Genomic DNA, 21,004 nt, shown 5'->3' with positions numbered 1-21,004 from the left:
TCAGGGTTTGTTGAGCAAGAGCTAGTTGATCTTCAAAGACCCATGCAGTCCAGAGTTTCTAGGACGATCCTGACCTTGAAAATCACACTGCAAAAGTGGAGGAAAAGAGAATTTACACCAAGGCAAGGTGGTTCACTTGAAAATGACAAAGGCTGTTTTACTTCCTAGTTTGTCCCCAGCACTGCAGACAAGTACATTGTTTTTTCTGGAGATTTCAGTAATTTAGGGGATTCTGGTTTTTTGTTGCTTGGTTGAGTGAACCATGTTCCAAAACCAAACCATTAAGCAAAGGGAAGCGAGCAAACAGTAAGCAAGGGATCCAGTGGGGAGTGACAAATGGATAATGGCAGGCACTTGTGAACTCCTTACTATTTAAGGGAATTTTTACCCTTTGAAAAAATAAAATCATTGTTTAGCAGTAATGAGAAAACAAACCAGTTAATTGTAGTGAGCATTGTTTATGTTATCCCTGCATTTTAGGAAGAATATTTCAAAAGCCTCTGCTCTCAAAGCCAGGGAAAAGTGGGAGTCCGTAGCGTGGCAAAAAACACCTTGTAATCCTTGGTCCTGGCAGTAAAATCTTGGGTCTGTTTTCTGGAGTGAAGAGGGAAGGTAAACATTCCCTATTTGATTTGCTACCAGCATATAAAATGTATAGAATTTTTTGCCGTGTGTGAGGGAGACAAAATATGTAACACAAACACATTTGGCCCTTATGATAGCTATTATTTAGGGAGATGAAATACAGCAGCATGAGAAAGACTAGGGAATATTAACAATCTGCTTACCAGGGAGGGAAAGTGTCATCTTACACACCGATGATGGAGTTGAATATCATACCATAGATAGGAGTGACAGATCGATACAATCTGGCATTTCCTTCATTCATTTTTTTAGCTTGTGGCTGGAAGCCAGGGATATATTTTCCTGTCTTTGTTCCTCCCTCCACACGTGCTCTGCAAAACAGTTGTTATACTTTCCTTCCATTGCTCAGCCATGTTCAGCGTGCTTCTTTGAGATCCTAGAGAGAATTTTAATCAGCCCTGGCCAGTAATTACTGTCTCTTTCCAGATGCATCTCTTACACAGACTTCATTTTTATTCTTCTCCAGTCTTATGGAGAAGGGTGGTGCTGAAATTCTCTGTGTTACAGAGTTTATCAGCTGAAGTCGTACCACTAGCAGGAAAGACATAAAAATGCATCTTTTTCTCTTCCTGCAAAATGGCATATTTTCCCTTCCTTCTCTTACCTGCAAAATGGTGATGACATTTTTTCCTGACACTGCTAACCTAAAGTACAGGTATTTTGGATTACATACCCCCTAGTTTTTCCCTTCCCTGAGTCTGAGAATATGTAACATTTTATAATTCTCACTTGTTCTATTTGGTCTAAAAAACCAAATTGGCCAGAGACAATGGCTATTTTACCTTCTAGTGTGTTCTAAACATGCCAACTGTTCCTCTACCACGCTTCTGAGTGTCCCACTAAATAAGCATGTCAAATATATTGAAAATTATTAATTTCAGTAATTTTTATTTGCTCTGACTCCATCCATGTCACCTCAGAACCCTCCATGTGATGTCTAAACAGCTAAATTATCTGCTTCAAAAATCTTATTTATTTGATATATGTACATCCAAGTTTTACTAAGCCAAGATGTTGTTTAAGCCTACAAGGATCACACATATAGGTAAAGGGGTTTCTGTCCTAATAGGAGAACAGCCAAGTAAATAAATAACTGGGTTATATGGTGATGTGTCAAGGGCTGTGTGAATGGGGCAGATACTAAATTTTAGAGGAATTCAGTAGTGGTATGAGACAGTCTGGCTGCTGTCTATAGTGAATGCTTCACAGAGGAGATGGCATTTGAGCTCAGCTCTTAATAGCAGAGGGAATTTCAATAAATAGAAATGGGGAGGGGGTTTTAGGAAGAGATAATAGTTTAAACAAGGATGCAGAGGTATGACATTGTTAGGTATAGTCTCAGGAGGAAGGATATTATTATATCTTGGAGGCTCTAAATCAATTTATTTAGATTAAAAGTTAAGACTGGAAAATTGGTGAGAATTTATATTGTGGGTGCCTTTTTTTTTTTTGGTTGAACTATTTTATTACACACAGATGTTTTGTTTTGTTACCAATTTGGAAGTATTTCTTTTTTTTTTTGTATATACGTATTTTCATTGAAGTATAGTCAGTTTACAATGTTGTGTCAATTTCTGGTATACAGCATAATGCTTCAGTCATACATGAACATATATATATTCATTTTCATATTTTTCACCATAAGTTACTACAAGATATTGAATATAGTTCCCTGTGCTATACAGTATGAACTTATTGTTTATCTATTTTATATATATTAGTTAATATCTGCAAATCTCAAACTTCCAATTTGTCCCTTCGCATCCCCTTCCCCCCTGGTAACTATAAGTTTGTTTTCTATGTCTGTAAATCTGTTTCTGTTTTGTAAATAAGTTCATTTGTCTTTTTTTTAGATTCCATATATAAGGGATATCATATAGTATTTTTCTTTCTCTTTCTGGCTTACTTCCCTTAGAATGATACCTCCAGGTCCATCTATGTTGCTGCAAATGGCGTATTTTATTATTTTTTATGGCTGAATAGTATTCAATTGTATAAATATTCCACAACTTCTTTACCCAGTCATCTGTCGATGGAGATTGTGGGTGACTTGTAATGCAAGGCTAAGAAGTCTAAACTTAACTCAGTAGGCATGGGGTATGACATGATTTGATAATAATAGATAGGTTGGGGAGACTGTATATTGGGAGACCAATTGTCTGCAATTATGTTGCATTGAGGACTGAACCCAGGGCTTGAGCTTGGAGGAAGCAGGTGGTCATGGAAAGGGGGAGACAGATGTTAGAGATTTTAGAGGCAGAAGTCACAAAATGTGAGATCCAATCAAATAGAAGAAGAGAAGTCTGAAACAAATGAGGTGGGAGGCTGCATTCTGCTCTGCAGGACTGGCTGGGCAAGTCTAGTTAATGTGTGTACATCCTGGGGCATGGAGGGGACAAGGCTGGGAGAAAAGAGCCCTGACTGCACTTCTTTAATCCTGATGCACAGCTTCTTCCCACTGTACATTTCTGAAAATAGGTTGTTTCTTACCATCTTTGGGTACATTTAATGTGGAAGTTTTTCTTGAAATGTAGTTAGAAAATCAATGGTGAATATTATAATTGATGGCCCCTTATCATCATAGAAATAAAGTATAAGACATATTATTACTGTACTGGGTTTTCCTTTCAAACTACCAAATTATTTCAGACTCATTATAATTAAGCTGAACAACTCAGTAAACATAAATTACATTTAAGTATTAAACATACAGTAAATATTATTCATCAAATACCTACATTGCTCAAAGGAAAGAATCACTGGGAGAATAAATCAGCTGCCAGAGCTTTGGGCAGATTATGGATGTATTCGTCAAATGTGTACTGAGCAGCTTTTATGAGAAAGTCACTCTTCCAAGTGCTGGAGGGATACAAAGATGAATGAGAAAGGAACTTTGTCTTGGGGTGGGGCTGGAGGAGGTGAGCTCACAAGTTATTATGGAAGAAAAGACAGGTACACATAATTTTAACAAGGCAAAGTGTGATTTATCATAACAGAGACCCTTTAAACATGCTTTGGATGCCCTGGGGAGGTGCTGCTCTGCTACGGGATATCAGGCAAGGCTTCATGAAGGATTTAGTATTTAAGGTGGGCCTGGGAGAATGGGTAGGATTTCTACGGAGAGAGGTGGAATAGGTAAATACAAGTGAACAATATGTTGTGAACAAAGGTTAAGTTGGAAAGAACCATGTATTTTCAGGGAACACAGTAGCCTAGGGTAGCTGGAGGGCAAACTATGAGTAATAATAATACTGATTACAGGAAACATTTATTGAGCAATTACTATGTTCTGGGTACTGTTATGTTTTACTTGGTGATATGTATAATGCTTGGTTCCATTTTATAGCTGAGGACAGTGAAGCTCAGATGAGTTAATTAACTTGCCCAGGGGCTTAAGACTCAAGCTGAGTCAGTTGGCCTTTTTCCTATCATAAGTAGTGTGTACCTAAGGGCGCGCACACACAGGAACATACAGTCGTGAAGGATGCTGGACACAAGTTAGGGAAGGTGCTGCGAACCATGTGAAGGAGTCTGAAGTTTGCTCTGTAGCTGATGTGCTGGCATTCTTTGGATTTGGAATGCTGTGCCCCCACCCTCAGGGTGTGTGTTAATAGATTTGGGCCAAAATGATCTTTAGAAATATGGTACTAGAGGAATGTAAGTTATGTGTCAAGTTCTAGCAGCCTCCAGGAAACGTTAAACCCCTTAAATTTTTATAAGACTTTACATTCTCAAAGATATTTTCCATTTCCTGTGTCACTTATTTTGATCTGCAGAATGATGTGGCATTTCTTCCTGCATTGGGTATATAGGGAAATGCACCCTACACTAGCACTAACTTTGGAAATCCTAAGTAGAAGACAGTACCTTTGCCCAACAAGAGAGACAGACCACGTTCTGGCCGAGACTGGCAGGACCGCGCGGTCAGGTGCTTGTGCAGAAGGCAGTAGCTTCTGTATTTTTCCGTTGGTGAGGAGGGAGCCGTCCTAGCTGCTGCCTCTGGAAACAGTGTCTGAACTACGTGGCGATTTTCCCAGACTTCTGTTTTGGGAACCAGGCCAGCTGTCCAACTATCTTAGGTTAAATCATTTGTTTCACAACCTTTTTGACCCCTACTCCCCAGCTTATTAGTGAAACAGAATGCTCACAGTGCTTGGCTAAAGAGAGAGTGTCACTGTTTCTGAATTCATCTGAATTCTGCATTCAGATAATTCTTTGTCATATGTTTGGGCATGAAATTTCAACACTTGTTATTTCAAAGAACTTCTACTGTAATTTTGAATCAATATGCTGGCCAAGGAGGTGCTGAACAATCACCTGTTCTTGAGATTGAGAGCACATTCCACTTTTAATAGTCATAATATCTCTAAATGTGAGGAAGAATGGATAGCATGTGAGCTTCCTAGGGTGCGGTGGCAAATTATCACAAATTTAGTGGCTTAAACCAGCAGAATTCTTTTCCATCACAGTTTCAGAAGCTAGAAATCTGAAATTAAAATGTCCCCAGGGCCTTGCTCCATCTGAGACTCTAGGCAGAAGCCTTCCTTGCCCCTTCCCAGCTTCTAGTCGTGGCTGTTGATACTTGGTGTTCCTTAGCTTACAACTGCAAAGCTTGCAATCAAAAATCTGCCTCTGTCATCACATTGTGTTCTTCCTGTGTCTCCCTTCAACATGGCGTTTCCTTCTTCTTATGTGGACACCAGTCATATCAGATGAGGGCCATCCTAAGACCTCACCTTAACTTGTTTACATCTGCAAAGACCCAACTTCTAAAATGGGTCACAAGTACCAAGGGTTAGGACTTGAACATATCTTTTGGGGTGATACAGTTTAATCCATAAGATAGTTACCAATAATTGGCACTTTTCCTTTTATTATGATTAATTGTATATGGATGATACCATTTTATTTAGATTGTAAACTTCTTAGGGCTATGCGTTGAAGTAAAGGAAATCCTTCTTTGGTAAATCCATAGTTGTTGTTAGAATCACTAATTTTACTTACTATCATACTGAGACATTTTTTCTCTGTCTTTTCTTCTGGATTCTGATCTCTGTGAGGGCAGGGGTCATATGTGGTTCATCTTTATAGCACAGTTTGGGGGCGGGGGGCAGTATGGCACAGTGGTTAACCCTGTTATCTTTGGAACTGAGTACTCTGGATTCTAATCCTGGCTGTCATAGGTATTAGCTGTGTAACATTCGGCAAGTGTGTTGGCCTCCGTATCCTCAACTGGGAAATAATGATAAATATAATACTATACTCATTGTTTTATGAGGCTAAATGATTTAGCACATTGCTTAGCTGTTACTATGACTGTATTCTCAGTAAGTACTTACGGAATTGAATTGAAGGAGACCAAGCAGTCTAGTCATAGTTCTGCCATTTAATTACTCTGTCTCTTTGGCAAGACTTAAATTTTCTAGGCCTCATTTTTTTTTTATCTGAAAATTAAGGGACTTAGACTAGATGGTTCTGAGGTTCCTTCCAGTCTAACATTCTGTGAATTTGGTTAGAATCTTTTCAAGGAGATATATATATCTGTGTGTGTGTGTGTGTATAAATATATATATATTTATACACACACACACATATATATATACTCTCTAACAAATACTATGGATTTATCAAAGAGGGATGTATTATTGTTGGTTTCTCGCCTGTGCTTACTACCTTCTGCTATATCTGGCTTTATTATTTTAATTCAATAAATTTAAGAAATATTTACTGATGTCCATTGTTAGGCTCTGTGCTAGGTTAGGAACACACAGAAATGACTAATATACTATTCTTCTCTGAGTTACGTTTGAATCTCAAATAAATTGAGATTTTTATATCTTTTTTTGAAATTTTAAGTAGACAGGGATTGAAAGAAAACAGAAGATTCTGATATTCTAAGAAGTTACCTTTTTGCTCTTCTGTACTTCTTTCTTGCACGTGCACACACACACGCACAAACACACCTACCTTTCTAGACCTGAAACAAAAATGGAGAAGGTGAGAAGCAATCCATTAAGTTGCTTCCTGCTGGCCCTACTCTGCTGATTCTCTTGCTATTGTCAAAGGCAAGTCCTCTACAGGTGGCAGGGCCAGTCCAGGCAGCTCTGGGTGGTGAGCAGATTGGAGGGATGCCTAATTAGGGAACCCCAAAGTGAAAGCTCTCCTTAGAGCTCTTCCATTTGGATGCGACTTGTTTAACACCTTTATCCATTCAATTGGGAATATTTGGGACCTCTCTAGTAGATAATATTTGAGCTGAGATTTGAAGAGAGAGAGAAACAGACAGACAGAGAGAACAAGACAAATGAAGATTGATGGCAGGGTTGGGGAGCAGTGTTTCAAGCAGAGGGAATAGTGAGTGCAAAGGCCCTGAGGAGAAATTGTTTTCTGTTGGAGGGTTAGGAAGAAGGCCAGTGTGACCAGAATGTGGTATGATATGACATCATAAGTTCTACTAGAATATAAGGAACTCAAACGACAGGCTAAAAAGTTTGGATTTTATTTAAAGGCCAGGGGAAATTACCTAGATCTCAAACATGTATTTTGTTGTTCCAAGCATTACACAAAATTCCAGTCCCACAACAGTTTTCTTGCTTTCTAAGAAGTTACTTTCTAAAGCCCTAAAGCCCTTCCCAATACTGTGGGGTAACACTGTCCATGCCCATTGAGCAAGTTAAGTAAAAGCTGAGCCCTGACGGTGACACAGTGTATTAATTAAGGGAAGAGGAAGGAACACTGTCACTTGTTTACCCTGAATTTTGATAAAAGATTTGGATTTTGAAATGGAGCTGTGTAAATGTGGTTGGGAGGGTGGAGGTAATAAATGACGAACGAGAACTGAATTAGGCAGTTGAGAACTGCCATTTGAGAAATGTGGGTTTCAGCAGGACAAACCAATGCCCTTTGCTTCCATGAAAATTAGTGGCCTGTGATTGTGTTACTCTCCTTTACTATTTTGTGGAAACTCCAGTAGTCTTTTTTGAAGAGAAAATTTACTTGGTTGAAAAAAATGATAAAGAAACATGGAAGAATTACCGAACAGGATGAAAAAAAACCTCATTAAGCAAAATAAAGTTTTAACCTATAAACAAATGTCAAGTGTCCAGTGGATAGACTAATAATTCCTCATCAGTAAGCATAAACAGTATGAAGACCTAGAAAATCATGAAATATTATCAACAAAATGTGATAGGTTTTTTAAAATTTTCTGTGAATTATTGATATTTTTAAAGTTGACCAACTAATATATGAATGCATACTTATTATAAAAGCTTCAAACCACATACAGAATAAATTTTGAAAGTCTTCCTTTACAACCCTCCCCACTTTCTCCCTCAATTTCTTCTCCAGAGGTAACAGATTAGTATATACAAACCTTCTTCAACTTGTGATGGGTTCCACCCCAATAGACCCACTGTAAATTAAAAATACTGTAAGTTGAAATGCATCTACCTTACTTAACATCATAGCTAAGCCCAGCCTACCTTAAATATGCTCAGAATATTTACATTAGCCTACAGTTGGGCAAAATCATCCAACACAAAGCCTATTTCATTTATAGAGTCAAATACCTCATGTAATTTATTGAATAATGTACTGAAAGTGAGTGAGCACAGAATGATGAAGTGTACCGGTGGTTTTCCCTTGTAATTGTGTGGATGACTGGGAGCTGTGGCTGCCGCTGCCCTGCCCAGCATCACAAGAGAGTACACTCCTAGCCTGAAAAAAGGCTGAAAGTCACAATTCGAAATTTACTGAATTGTTGAATGCTGTTGCTTTCATCATAAAGTCAAAAAATCCTGTCAGACCATCATAAGTAGGGCACTATCCTTATCTGTTGTAATCTTTTTTATGTCCATATATGTTAGTGTATGTATAGATTTGTGATCTTTAAGAAAAAGGAATAAATAGGATAATGTGCACATTGTTCTTCTATCTTTTCTCTTGCTTTGTCTTAAAGATCTTTGTGCATATAAATGTTTATTTTATACTTTCTAATGGGTGCAAAGTTTTCCATTGGAGTAAATTATCATAAAGTATTTAGCTACTTCTAAACTAACATACATTTAAAACTCCCACTTTTCACAATTACAAATAACGTCACAAGGAATAGTCTTGTTTTCTGTACTTGTAAGAATACTTCTGTAGGGTACATTCTTAAAAGTAGAATTCCTGGTGTGCATGTTTCATATTTCATACTGTCAAACTACCCTACTAATATAGTTTTATTGATTTATAGTTCTACAAAGTGCCAAGAGCTCATTTATTTGTAACCACCAATACTGGATATCACTAATTTTTGCTTTTCTATTCATTTTTTGGTGGGCAAAAATTAGTATCTAACTATTGTTTCAAGTTTTACTTTCTTGACTGCTAAAAAGTTTGAACATCCTTTAATAAGTATATTAATGATTTGTGCTGCTTCTGTAAATTATCCATTAATGGCCTTTGCTCATTAAAGAATACTTCTCTTCAAAGCACAATTTAAAGTTTTTTTTATGTATTATGGCCTTTAATAAAATGTGTATCACAAATAATTTCTTGCTGTCACTTAGCTTTAACCCATGTACATTATAGCTTTCACTGAACAGAAGTTTTTAATATTTATATTACTAATGCTCTCTAGACTTTTCTTTATTGTTAGGAAAACCATTCATAATCTAATCTTACTAAATAGTCTGTTTTCTGCTACTATTTTAATTTTAAAGTTAATTTTACATTTAACTCCCTAAGTCATCTGGAATTTACTATTATAATTAATGAAAAACTATGATTTAATTGTTTCCACATGAATATCAACCTCATTATTGAAGGGATTATTCTTCTCTTAATGAATTAAAATGACTTCATGGTATAATACATTTCTGAATATGCATGGATTTGTTTTGGGATTCTCTATTCATTTGATAATATTTAATTTGTCAATATTCTTTTCATTGATTTATTCTATTTGACCCTATAGTTCTAGCTGTTGTAATTTTTCCTGATACCCAAGTAGGATAATTTTCTCAAGGACCATCCTTACCCCTATCCCTAACCATTATTATTTCAACTTCTTCTTAATTAGTCTTTGCAACTTTCTCTTTCAGACGAGTGTAAGAATGTGTGTCAAATTTTATAAACAAGCAAGCAAACAAAATCCTGCGTGGATTTTGACTTGCAGTACGTTGACTATTTTAGAAAATTGGAGCATAATAGAAATTTCACAAGAAGGACTCTTCTCATATGGAGACACGGTATTTTTCCCTTACTTTATAACGTTCTTCATAAAATCTTAGAAATGCTTACTAAAGTCCATTCTTGTTTTATGACTTTTTGGCAATTTTTTGAATGTTTCTCTCTTCCAGTATTACAAGTTCATATCATCCACTGCTACTGTTTGAGAAATCTCTTTCTTTTTTGTATGTTATCCCTCAAGTCCTACCTTTAGGAAAACTGTCCTACTAAGTCTGTTCTTCAGTAGATTGTCTTGGATATTCTAGTTATGCAGCCATATCATCAAGAAACCTTACAGTTTTGTCTCTTTCTTTACAAATTCTGTTCCTCCTATCTGAGATATGAAGTACAACAGTGATGAGTGAACTGCTGTCCTCAAATAATAGTATTGATTTAAGTCATGTGCCTTATAGCCTGGAGATGTTTTCAGAATCTCTCTCTCTCTCTCTCTCTCTCTCTCTATCACACACACATATTACATATACGTCTTTATAATTGACCCTATTCTTCAGTTGTCAAAGTCTCTATCACTCCCTTTTGTTTTACGCATTTATATTATATTATTTTACCTGACGGAACCCTGAAGGCATATGTTTGTAATCCCTGATTTAGATCTTTACAGGTTTTTGGAGACATCATTTTGTTCATGCCACAATCCAGTTCCAGTGGTAATGAATCATAATTATAGTTTAAAAAATTTCTGAGGTGGCTGCATCTCTGGAGGCACTGTGAACTCAGAAGATTTTACTATTTACATTTGGCAGGTTCTGCATGAGCTTAATTCACCTTGACTTCCATTTTAGTTTAAAGACTTTCTGACTCTATGAAATTCTACTATTGACCTTCCAAAAGATTTCAAAAATGACAAGTTGACATTTTATACTATGCAAAACTTCTCATTTTGATTTTTGTTGTGAATCTTCCTTCTACTTCCATCCCCTGCTCCTCCTCTGAAACCAATTCTCTTAAAACCACATGTCCCAACCCCCGCCGATAAAAGCATCTGTGATCTTGGGTACTTCACACTGGTGCCCTTGGCCCCCATGCACAGGATCAGCTGCAGGCACATTCTTGTGCCACCTTGGTTTGTCTATTACTTTCATGCCCTCTCCATTCCTCTTCTGGGACTACTTGCTGATGCTGCAATAAAGTCCAGTCTCAGATACAGCCAAATCTGTGCTCTAAATGTGCTGGTCTTCCCTCCCATTGTTCTTTGTAAAGATGATGGATAATTTTAGTGAGGACAAAGTAGTAGAAGGGGAAGCCAGGAATGCTGAATGGTCACAGCCCAAGTGGCAGATAAAATGTCTTTTTGATGAACATTAGTGAGCTAGGGTATACTCTGGGGAAAGTACATTACAGGGACTTTGTGAGAAAACATTATGACTGGACCCTGTAAGTCATGCTTATGTTCACAAGGACTCAATGTCCACATATCCTGACCTTTACATTGCACTGCCCATATTAAGTAGGAGAGTACCTGGCACACAAATGGCAGAACTTGAAGTTTTTTCTTTTTTCCTTTAAAAAAAAAAAAGCAGATGATATTTTGAGCACAACTTGCTATAGAACATGAAAGTGTAAAAGTTCTGGCTGTTTGAAGGAGAAAAGAAAAATAAGTCAATTTGTTTTAATGGTAAAATTAGCTTTAGGTTCTCTCAGGGGCTTAAAGAAAAAAAAGCATTGAAAAATGGGAGTGAACTGCAAGATAGGGTTTGTGTAAGGAGGACCTCAAACCACAGAAGTCACATGGGCTCTTTCTGCTTTGCTGCTTTTGATTCCTTGTCAGAAGGTTATACTTTGAGCTTCCCCCATCCTGCAAGGCCACTCAACCATGTGCTAGCTGGAGTAATCTTTGTTCACAATGTCTCTACAAAGGCTCGTGCAGCAGAGCAGCAATGGCAGTTTTGTGGAGTACTGTGCTGGTCCAGCGTATGCCTCTTACTCCACACTCACAGGCAGCTTTCCCATGGATGATAACAGAAGGCTGCAAATGCTGGCAGACACTGTGGCTACTTTGCCTCGGGGAAGAAAGCAGGTATGATTGCTACTTTGTACCTTTCAGAGTGTTCATGTTCTCTTGAGAGCAGAGTGATATGCTTGTCTGATTTCATATTAAAAATGCTATGTTAGAGGCTTTGGAATTAGTGGCTCAGAGTATAGAATAGGAAGGAGGCGAGGAGCCCAGAGAGCTCATGGACTAGACCTTATATCTTAATTTTAAGGTTTAAGACCATGAAAAAACAGTTTTTAAGGAAGAACTTGAAAGAAGATTGTTTTCCTCAGTTGAAGAGGTGTTCGGGTAAAATGATACTCATTAAGCACGTCAAACTTGCAGGTGGTGTATGTAGATACAACGGGTTTGAGAACTGTTGATCTGTTTTCCTGCATGTCTCCCATTGATTCCTTCTCTCCCAGCCTCTCTCCCAGTCCTTGATAGTCATTTCAGTTCATAATCCATGGAGAACACTTTTTTTTAGAACAAATTTTGTTGCTTAAATTATCTTCAGTTCCGGGGCACTGGCACATACCTCACGGTATTGGGAATTAAGACTTTTATTGAATAAATGAGCGCAAGATTGGCCACTTACTAGCTGTGGAATCTTGAGTAAGTCACCTGCTTCTCTAAGATTCAGTTTTCTTTTTTTTTTCTTAAATGAAGATAATAATAGAACTACCCTATGGGGCTCTTCTGTGGCTTAAGGGAGGAAATGTACAGTGACTGACATGTAGTATGTGCTCAATAATTATGCTGTTATTTTAATTTTTATTGCAAAATATTTCCATAGAGAGGAAAACTCTTTTGGAAAACTCCATGTCCAGCGGGATTTATTGTTAATTTTTTAATTTTTCAATTTCTAATTAGTAAAAGAAAAAAAATTAAACCAAAACATCTCTGCAGATTTTGGTTAAATAACTTGCTGTAATGCCCCAAATACATATCTGAATTTAGATATAGCACTCACACAGAAAATATTTAGGATTGCTTAAAAGCATGATTTTTTTTTTTGCCTTTAAATCTTGCATGTACATCATGTGTTCCTGTTAAGCCTTCTAATTTCAGTATTAGAGAGTTATAGCATAGTGGGAGAGTCAGGATCTTTTTTCAGTGAGGTACATAGCTGATTCCATGGTATTTTTCACAATGAAGATAAGGGCATAATTTACCGTGGTTTGAATGATTGATCTTTTTCAGTCCAAAAGTGCTTTTATGACATTAAGTTTAATATAATGATGAACATTCCTATCAATTTATACTGTCTGAAAATAAAGCAACTATGAGGAATACCAAAATCTTTATTCATTTTTCAGATATAGAGCAGTGTACGGTGTACAAAGATGAGAAGGACTCATTTCCTGGCCTTAGAGGGTTTACAATTCAGTAGGCAGAACAAACATAAAGTAACATACGTGCCCTAATCCAAGTACATGTCTTTGACCCTTGAAGGATAGATATTCCAAACATTGAAGGGTACTCCAGAGCAAGGGACTGATTAAAATGCTGAGGCACAAATCTTGGGGCCTTAGGGCAGTTTAAGTAACAGCACACTAGTGTGTTAGGTAGACCTGATGAGTGTCTGTGTGGAGGGGAAGGGAGACCTCAGAGCCGGGCTGCTTTACACAACACCTGAACACTTCCCCTGCGGGAGCAGTAATTGACCAGCACAGGGAACCAACTGATCATTTTTGAGTGGAAGGTTTTAGGAACCTTACTCTAGAAACATGCCTGTCAGTAAGTGGGCAAAGTCAGTAAGTCACTAGTGGTGAGGGAGCAAATTTTGCAGTAGTTGGAGAAAGAGGAACCCAGGGAATGGGGAAGAGACACGAAGACTTGACTATGAAAGGCAATGAAGAAGGAGTCACATCACCTTCTAAGCCTGAGTGAAGACAGCGTGAGCTGAAAAGAGGCAAACTGGAGGAGATTACTGGAGGAAGATAATCATCGGGATTTAGGCAAATGAGATGCACATGTGTGTATATGTATAATATGTATAATACATGTACACATACAACATTCCCACACCAGTTATTTTATTCATATGTTCTCATCTTTCTCAGGTTTTCTCTTCTCCCTTTTCTCACATTCTTCCCCATGGTAACACTTTCCTATTCAAACAGCTTTTTCTTACTGCTGTGAGAATTACTTTAAGAAAAAAAAAAGGCAAAACAAAACCTGTTGTATGTGATACATATGATTCTGTACAGTTATCATCAATGAGATGATGCAAGTTTACCCCAACGGTTCAGAATTCTCCAAATGGATGTTCATTTCCTTTAACTGGTTTTTAGAGAGTAATCATCCATTTGCCACTGACTGAATTGCAGGCAACGAGATCCCTGTGAGCAATCCCACAAGCAGGTGTTTCTCTGCCCACTGTTATTTTCAACCCTTTCAGGGCTGACGTCAACAATTCATACTTCTTGTTATCGTTGGCTTTGGTTTCTGCAAAGCTGGTTAGCCTGTAATTTCAGATTAATCTTCAGAATCATTTGGGTGTTTACACTTAAAATTGTTTAAAAATAGATTTTGGTATCTGAGGACCTGAATTTATAGGAGGTGACACACCCACCAGTACCACTCCTACTTCTGAACATAGTTTTAGAAAAAAAAAAATCCCTATAATGGGAAAATGCTGTATGAAGGAGACAGGAGGAAGTAAGGGTTTCTTGATAAATTTTGTGATGCTAAGGAGTAGCCACTGGACCTTATTCCCATTCTCCCAAGGTAAGTAGGTTGCCTTTGGGAAGTAGTTTTCTCTGAAAGCTATAGCGAGAACCTGACAAACAGACATTTGCATGTGCATTAGTGAGACCACAAACGGAATCTCTTAGCCTGGGGGTGTTTGTTTGTTTGTTTTCAAGTTATTACTAAATAGACAACTTCTGGAAGGGTGGTTTCATTAATAAGTTCAGATACAGAATATTGTACTAAGCTCTGTAATGTATGTATTTCTGGCATGGGTTCTGCCCTTCAGGAGCTTTCACATTATTTCTGGCCACACATCCATCTGTTACCAAAACTCCCAAGTGTTCCTAATGGCAACAAGATGTTTTGATTATTGAATGAATACGTTCAGTAGAAAACTGCTAATTTCACTATAAATAGAATTTGAAAAGTATTCTCTAATGCATAATGTGGAATATTTGGAATCAATACTTAACAATTTTTCTTGAAAAAGAAGTTCGTGAGTCCACAAGGAGACTTTTCTGGGAAGGTGCAACATTCTATTTGGGATACTTAAGGGCACCTATAAATTAGGAAATTGAGAAATAATTTTGTGGAGCCCTGGTATGCTAAAACTCCTGGCTTAAAAGTGGGGTGGAAAGGCTGTATTCATCAGAGAACTGGAGAGGATGAGGTAGGGGACTAGAAACGGAGCAGAGCACATAATTTGGGGACTTTTGAAACAAACAACAAAAACAAAGTATCTCACCTGCCAACTCCCCTCCCCCAACCCTCAACACTTTCAGGAAATGAGTAGACAGTGGGGACCAGGAAGTAACAGGCTGTTACTTAGCAGCAGAAGTGGCTACAGTATTGAGCTTTGAGCTCCTCTGAGCGGCAAGGTATCTAGCTCAGCTGCAGATTTCTCCTATGTTTTGCAAACTGACAGCTGAAGTATTTTGGTTTCCCACTAAGGGGGACATTGTGAATCACTGCATAGCAACACAAATTCCTTTTTTAATATTAACGTGTGAACTTTTAAGCCTTCTGACTGAAAACAAGAGGCAAGATCGTAAGCCCAACCCCAGGCATTTTTCTGTTAGAGCTAGCAAGGGGTTAAGGAGCTTTGTCTACTCAGCAGTCATAATTGAATGTGTAGTTTGCAGTCCTGCCAAATTGCTAAACCTAGATTTCTCATATTAGATAATGTGTAATAAAAGACAGCTGTTGCCAGCATATGCTGTTCGTTGCACAGCAGCTCCTCATTCATGAGTTTTAGTACCATCCCTGCAGCCCTGAGATCTGGCTGGAAGGGCAGTCTAGGGAGCAGAGACTCCACTGGGCAGGTCCTAGAAGAACGCTGCTTACTCTAGGGGAAAGGCTGCAGGGAAAACTTTTTCTAAAGTCTAAGACCTTTGTTAAGACCTCAGATGTTCTTTTCAGTTAGGCAGATAGTTTGGTGTGCAAGCAAGGTCAAACCCTGAGAATGTTCCTTTCCACATCGCCTGAGTCTGACAGCCCAGATCAAGAACAAGTAGGCATTATGTCAAGATGTGGCACGTGTCAGAGAATTTGATGGCACCTAATTTATTTAAATTGTTTTTTATTTAAACGTTAGGTGCCTATGACAGGCTCATTGCTAATCCAGAGTGGAACCTAGTTTATAATTTGCCTTAGTCTGATTTGTGTGTATGTGTCACTGATGAACCGGATCAGTCAGGCCACAGGAACTGAGTATCTGCTCTGCATCTCGCATGGTGCTAGGTGGGTATTTCCATTTTCATCTAGTTAATTAGCTAGATAGGAGTGTTAGCAAGAGAGAGGTGGGGAAATTTCCTTCTCTACAGAGCTCTTGGATTTGTCTTGTGGACTTAAACGATTTTACATTTGATCTTTCTAGAAAGATTTTTGATTTGGAAGGCAGGTTAATGGTGGACAAGATGAAATCTTGAGGTTCCCATCAATGCTACAATTACTTGCTTAGCAAAAGGGTATTTAAAATGGCCAAGGAAAGCCTCAAAATTTTGGTGATTCATTAATTCTTGCTACCATTCATTCATTTAGCAGTTGTGTATTAAGGCATGACTAACTTACTTTGTTTTCTGTTAGTCCTTTTTTTAGGACTGAGTTTTAGGATTGAGTTTCTTGCTGTTTTAGGATTGAATTTTTTGTTGTTGTTGTTGTTTGTTTTCTTTCATTTTTAATTTTCTTTTATATATTTAAATGGCTACCCTTGAGGGTTTTTTAATGAATATGTAATGACAGGCAGAGTTGAGGACTCTTTTACTTTGGATCTCCCACTACCACTTACTTGCTTGAACTGTTGTCTAGCAGTTTACTTCTTTTTGCCTATTTAGTTGTTCTCAAGTTTCCGCTGTGTTTCAGACCCTGTGCTGGGCACTGGGGTAGAAAGTAAAACAGATGCATTCCCCAAGAGGCCCAAAGATACAGATAATTGTGAACAGAAGTGAGGTATTTAATCCTGTGTCCTTCATATAAATACATATATATGCCTCCATGTGTATGAATATGTGCATAATCTGATGACTATTGATAGCAAGAGTAGTATTTTAAAAATATAAACCCAAATTATGACTTACAGATAGACCTACCTAAATACTTCATAATCTGCAGTAAGGGTAAAAGTCAAGCAAACGCAAATATGAATTGAAAACTAGATTAAGAAAATGTGAGTACAATATAAGGAAGAGACTGAGAATGCTTGGGCAGATCAAGTTCACTGACCTCTTTCACAGGAAGGCAGTCCACTGCAGAGCTGAGTGGTCCCCGCCCTTGTTGACGGTTCTTAGTGGGACAAAATCAGGCTGAAACAACCCATGAAAACTGTTACAAGCCGTCTACAGTAAGTCCTTACAAACTGAGCATAGATACTTTTTAGTAAATATAGAGAAGGAGTTTTTTGGCTCTGAGCCTTCCTATGGCAGACTTCAAGATGATATAAATGATTTGAACTCCAGAACTGACAAGAGAGGGAAATGTAATCAATTTACATCAAATCATTAGGAAGAGATCAGCTCTTCATTACATTAGCATTACTGACCACTGGCCAAATTATCAACACTGAGCCATTCCAGAAAACGTGTGAGAATGCTGGCCTTTAGTATGCAGTACTTCACACTTCCCACTCGATGATGTAGTCTTCTCCCCTAATAAATGCCTTAACGAAGATCTCATTTGTGCATTAATTTCCTCTATGTGTTTTTCTCCTTGGGGCTCTCATCCCATATTTTATTTTTATTTGTTTGTACTGACTTTGCATTGATGTCCTGACATTTTCTGTCTTCACTGATATATGACAAGCATAATGGGTTGCCAGTTAAACACCATGGGTTAGCTAGTAGCATGAGCTTTGGAGCCCTGGACCAACACTTGAGAAAGAGCTAATTAACATTTGTTAATTCCTAAGCAAATAACCTAAACAAAACCCACACAAAAACTCACTTCAATTACCTTTAAAACAAGATGCCACCTTTGTTAACTTTTCCTTTGTTTATAATGGTAGAATGTGTCCAGGAAGCTTATGTTTATATGAGCTTTTCCCCAAAACATGGCAGAGGACTGAAGGTGATGTTATACAATTTACACCATTCTGAGGTTCCTTTCCTGTTTTGGCTGGAATCTCACTGCACTTTTTAAAAATTATTGCAAAAATAAATCATAAATAAATTGGGGTTTTGAGTCCCTGGTTTCACCCGAATTGTGCTTCTGGATATTTGTTGGTTCTTCAGAGGTGATTTTATCCTGCTGAAAACAGTAACATATTCAAGTATGACAATAAACACAGTCATTTCATTAGCATCTCCAACAACTACCAAGTATTTGGGTTTTATATGCCATTCTATGGGTGCTATTTTTCTTTGGATTTCAGTGTGATTATAAATTGCTGTGGTTAACCTTTCAGAGGCTATTTTAAATACAGATTAGATATGAAGTTCTTTTGGAAGCTTTGGAGTTTTGCCACATTACATTAACTCTTTTGCCATAGGGTGTTATTATCGGACCCTCTTGTAATCTTTCAAATGAAATGCCTGAATGGTCCTTTCCTCAGCTCGCCTTTGCTATCGCTAACGAATAGAAATTACTGCCTTTTTGTAACAATTTCCCAGGAGCTGGGCCAAAGAAGGTGATAAAGAACAAAGTCCTTTGTGATTTAGAACATTTTACAGATGTGTCTCAAGGACCTCTTGATAACTGTGTGCTTGTGTTTTTCAGCTTGCTCTGACGAGATCAAGTTCTTTAGGTGACTTTTCCTGGTCTCAAAGGTAAAGAGATTCATTTATTTTTAGGTCTCTCACCAAGATATTTAGGAATACAGCTTTCTAGGCTGTTTGTTGGTTAACACACACACACACACACACACACACACACACACACACACACAGTCATACATACAACAATTTACATAAATGTCAGCTACTTTTAATTGACAGTTATTTTTAATAATAGGTATGTGCCAAATGTGATACTTTGATTTTCATGCGTAGTTTTTTGTTTTTTGTTTTGTTTTTTGATTACAGAAAGCTTGTTACTGTGGAAAAGCAGGATAATGGAACATTTGGATTTGAAATTCAGGTGAGCAGTTTTCAAATTTTCAAACTTCTAATGAAGAAAGTGGCACTGGTAATGTCATGGTATTTGCAGAGAAAGAATGAAGTCAGGATTAGAGAATGATGAAGGCCGTGACTTGTCTTCAGTGTGTGGCTGTTTTTGGTGGTTTTTCAGTGTGTTGGGTACCATCAAGGAAAGAAAACATGCAAGTGGATAAAATCAACCCTTTAGACATACTCAGCTCCTTGCTCTTAATTGCTTTCGTCTTCCTGTAGGTCTGAGACTGATCAGAAATGCTTGCTATCAGCCAGCTCATAAATAAGAGAGTGAAATACTTTTTATAATGTGCATTTTATATATTTGCATTACTGATGTGTTTTGCATAATCATTTTTATACTGTATATCAGATTCTAAATCTATACTTCTGTATTCAGAAATACTTGAAAACATATATACTTGTGTATGTGGACTGCATGTATTCATGTATAGTTCCTGATACATTTGGAAAATACTAAAATTCTTATACTGGGTATAATGAGAAATTTGTACTTTTCTTCCTTAATGACATTTTATAATTATTATTTGAAACACTTAAGAACATTTGACTCTACTTGCTTATTGCCTCATGCTCTAGGAAAATTTCAACAGTCTTTATGGGTTTCTATTTAATAGCCTAAGAATTTCATTTCTTATTTGCTGTCTGGTTTTTCATGGCCATATTTGTAAAGATGGTGAGTTAGGTCAAATGAAGTCTAGTCCAATCAAGTGCAACAGAAGTAGCTTAAGTATTGCTGTGTTCTTTTTCCATTACACTTCTGCATTTTTTTTAGATGTGTTTTGCATAATCAGATTCTTATACTGCACATCAGGTTTTAATATCTGAACTTTGGTGCTGCCCTCAGAAAACTTTGGTAACTAGACAGCCCTGCAACTGAAAAGTCTGTGTTTTAAGATTAGGAACAGGAAGTTGCTTTGTAAAATGTGCTTTATGAATAAAGAAACAAAATGGAACTCTAGCTACAACAAACAGGAAGAAGGCTCTAGGAGAAAAGAAGATACCTTCTACTTTACAAACCCTTCTACTTTTGAATTTGGTGAAAGCTATAATTCTTCTGTCAGGTTTTAGAAGCATAGTATGCTCTCTTATTCCTCATTCACATGAAACACTCCCTATTCTGTTGTAGAGACACGGTGCTTTCTGTGACCACTTCTTTTCAAATGAGAGTTATCCATAAGGATATGCAGCAGTTGCTACTGAAAACAAGAGTGGAGGCTACCCATTTATCCTTACTTAACGTGATACATGAGGATTTTTTCCCTCACTTTTCTATGATACATAGCACTGCTTCCGCATGTTTCTCCCTCATACTATAAACACTTACTCTACATGGAGCAAGAGTCAAAACTATCATTAGTAGACAGCAGGCTTCAGTGCCTTGAACCTTTGTGGATCCATGTGAGCTAATGGCTTCACCTCTGAACTGTAGCATGTCTGTGTTATCTTACTAACGCAGGGGTCCTCTCTGCAAATTCCCTCTTGGTGTATGCTTTCCATTACCAGCTCTATGCTATAGAATAGAATAATCTATTCCATAACCTATTCTTTAGTACTCATAAGATTTGCAGTAGTCATCAAATAGGATACATGCTCTAAGAACTTTTTGAAGATCAAATAGAACCTCATGTACCCTTATTGTGCCTCCATTGTTAACAAGTATTTGGGTCCTGGTCTACCAGGTGCAGGGCATGCTGGGAGAGGACAAGTCTGCCTCCTCTGGTCTCCATGGGTGCTATTTCCTGCTGCTATAGAGAGTAATGCTGCGTGACAGGAATGCAGACCTTAGATTCACGTACACCCGAGTTCACGTTTCAGTGCTACCTTATGGGGATCTTAGGCGCTCCAAGTG

General features: G+C 37.7%; 1 protein-coding gene across 3 annotated transcripts in view; it reads left to right on the top strand.

Moving 5' to 3' along the window:
* CYTIP (cytohesin 1 interacting protein) overlaps positions 1-21,004 on the top strand; it is a 62,536-nt gene that overhangs the window by 22,597 nt on the left and 18,935 nt on the right. The window contains exons 1-4 of one of the 3 annotated variants that reach the window (XM_072960986.1): positions 9,827-9,881; positions 11,740-11,899; positions 18,761-18,810; positions 19,066-19,120. In XM_072960986.1, the coding sequence (XP_072817087.1) occupies positions 9,871-9,881; positions 11,740-11,899; positions 18,761-18,810; positions 19,066-19,120 (276 nt within the window). In that variant the 5' untranslated portion in view covers positions 9,827-9,870. Of the gene's footprint in view, positions 1-9,826; positions 9,882-11,657; positions 11,900-18,760; positions 18,811-19,065; positions 19,121-21,004 lie in introns of those variants that run through there. The other 2 variants (XM_015247284.3, XM_006196182.4) reach the window with 2 other exon arrangements.

Source organism: Vicugna pacos, chromosome 5 (genome assembly GCF_048564905.1).
Source record: "Vicugna pacos chromosome 5, VicPac4, whole genome shotgun sequence".
Classification (NCBI taxonomy): domain Eukaryota; kingdom Metazoa; phylum Chordata; class Mammalia; order Artiodactyla; family Camelidae; genus Vicugna; species Vicugna pacos.
This window is presented reverse-complemented; position numbering and strand designations above follow the sequence as displayed.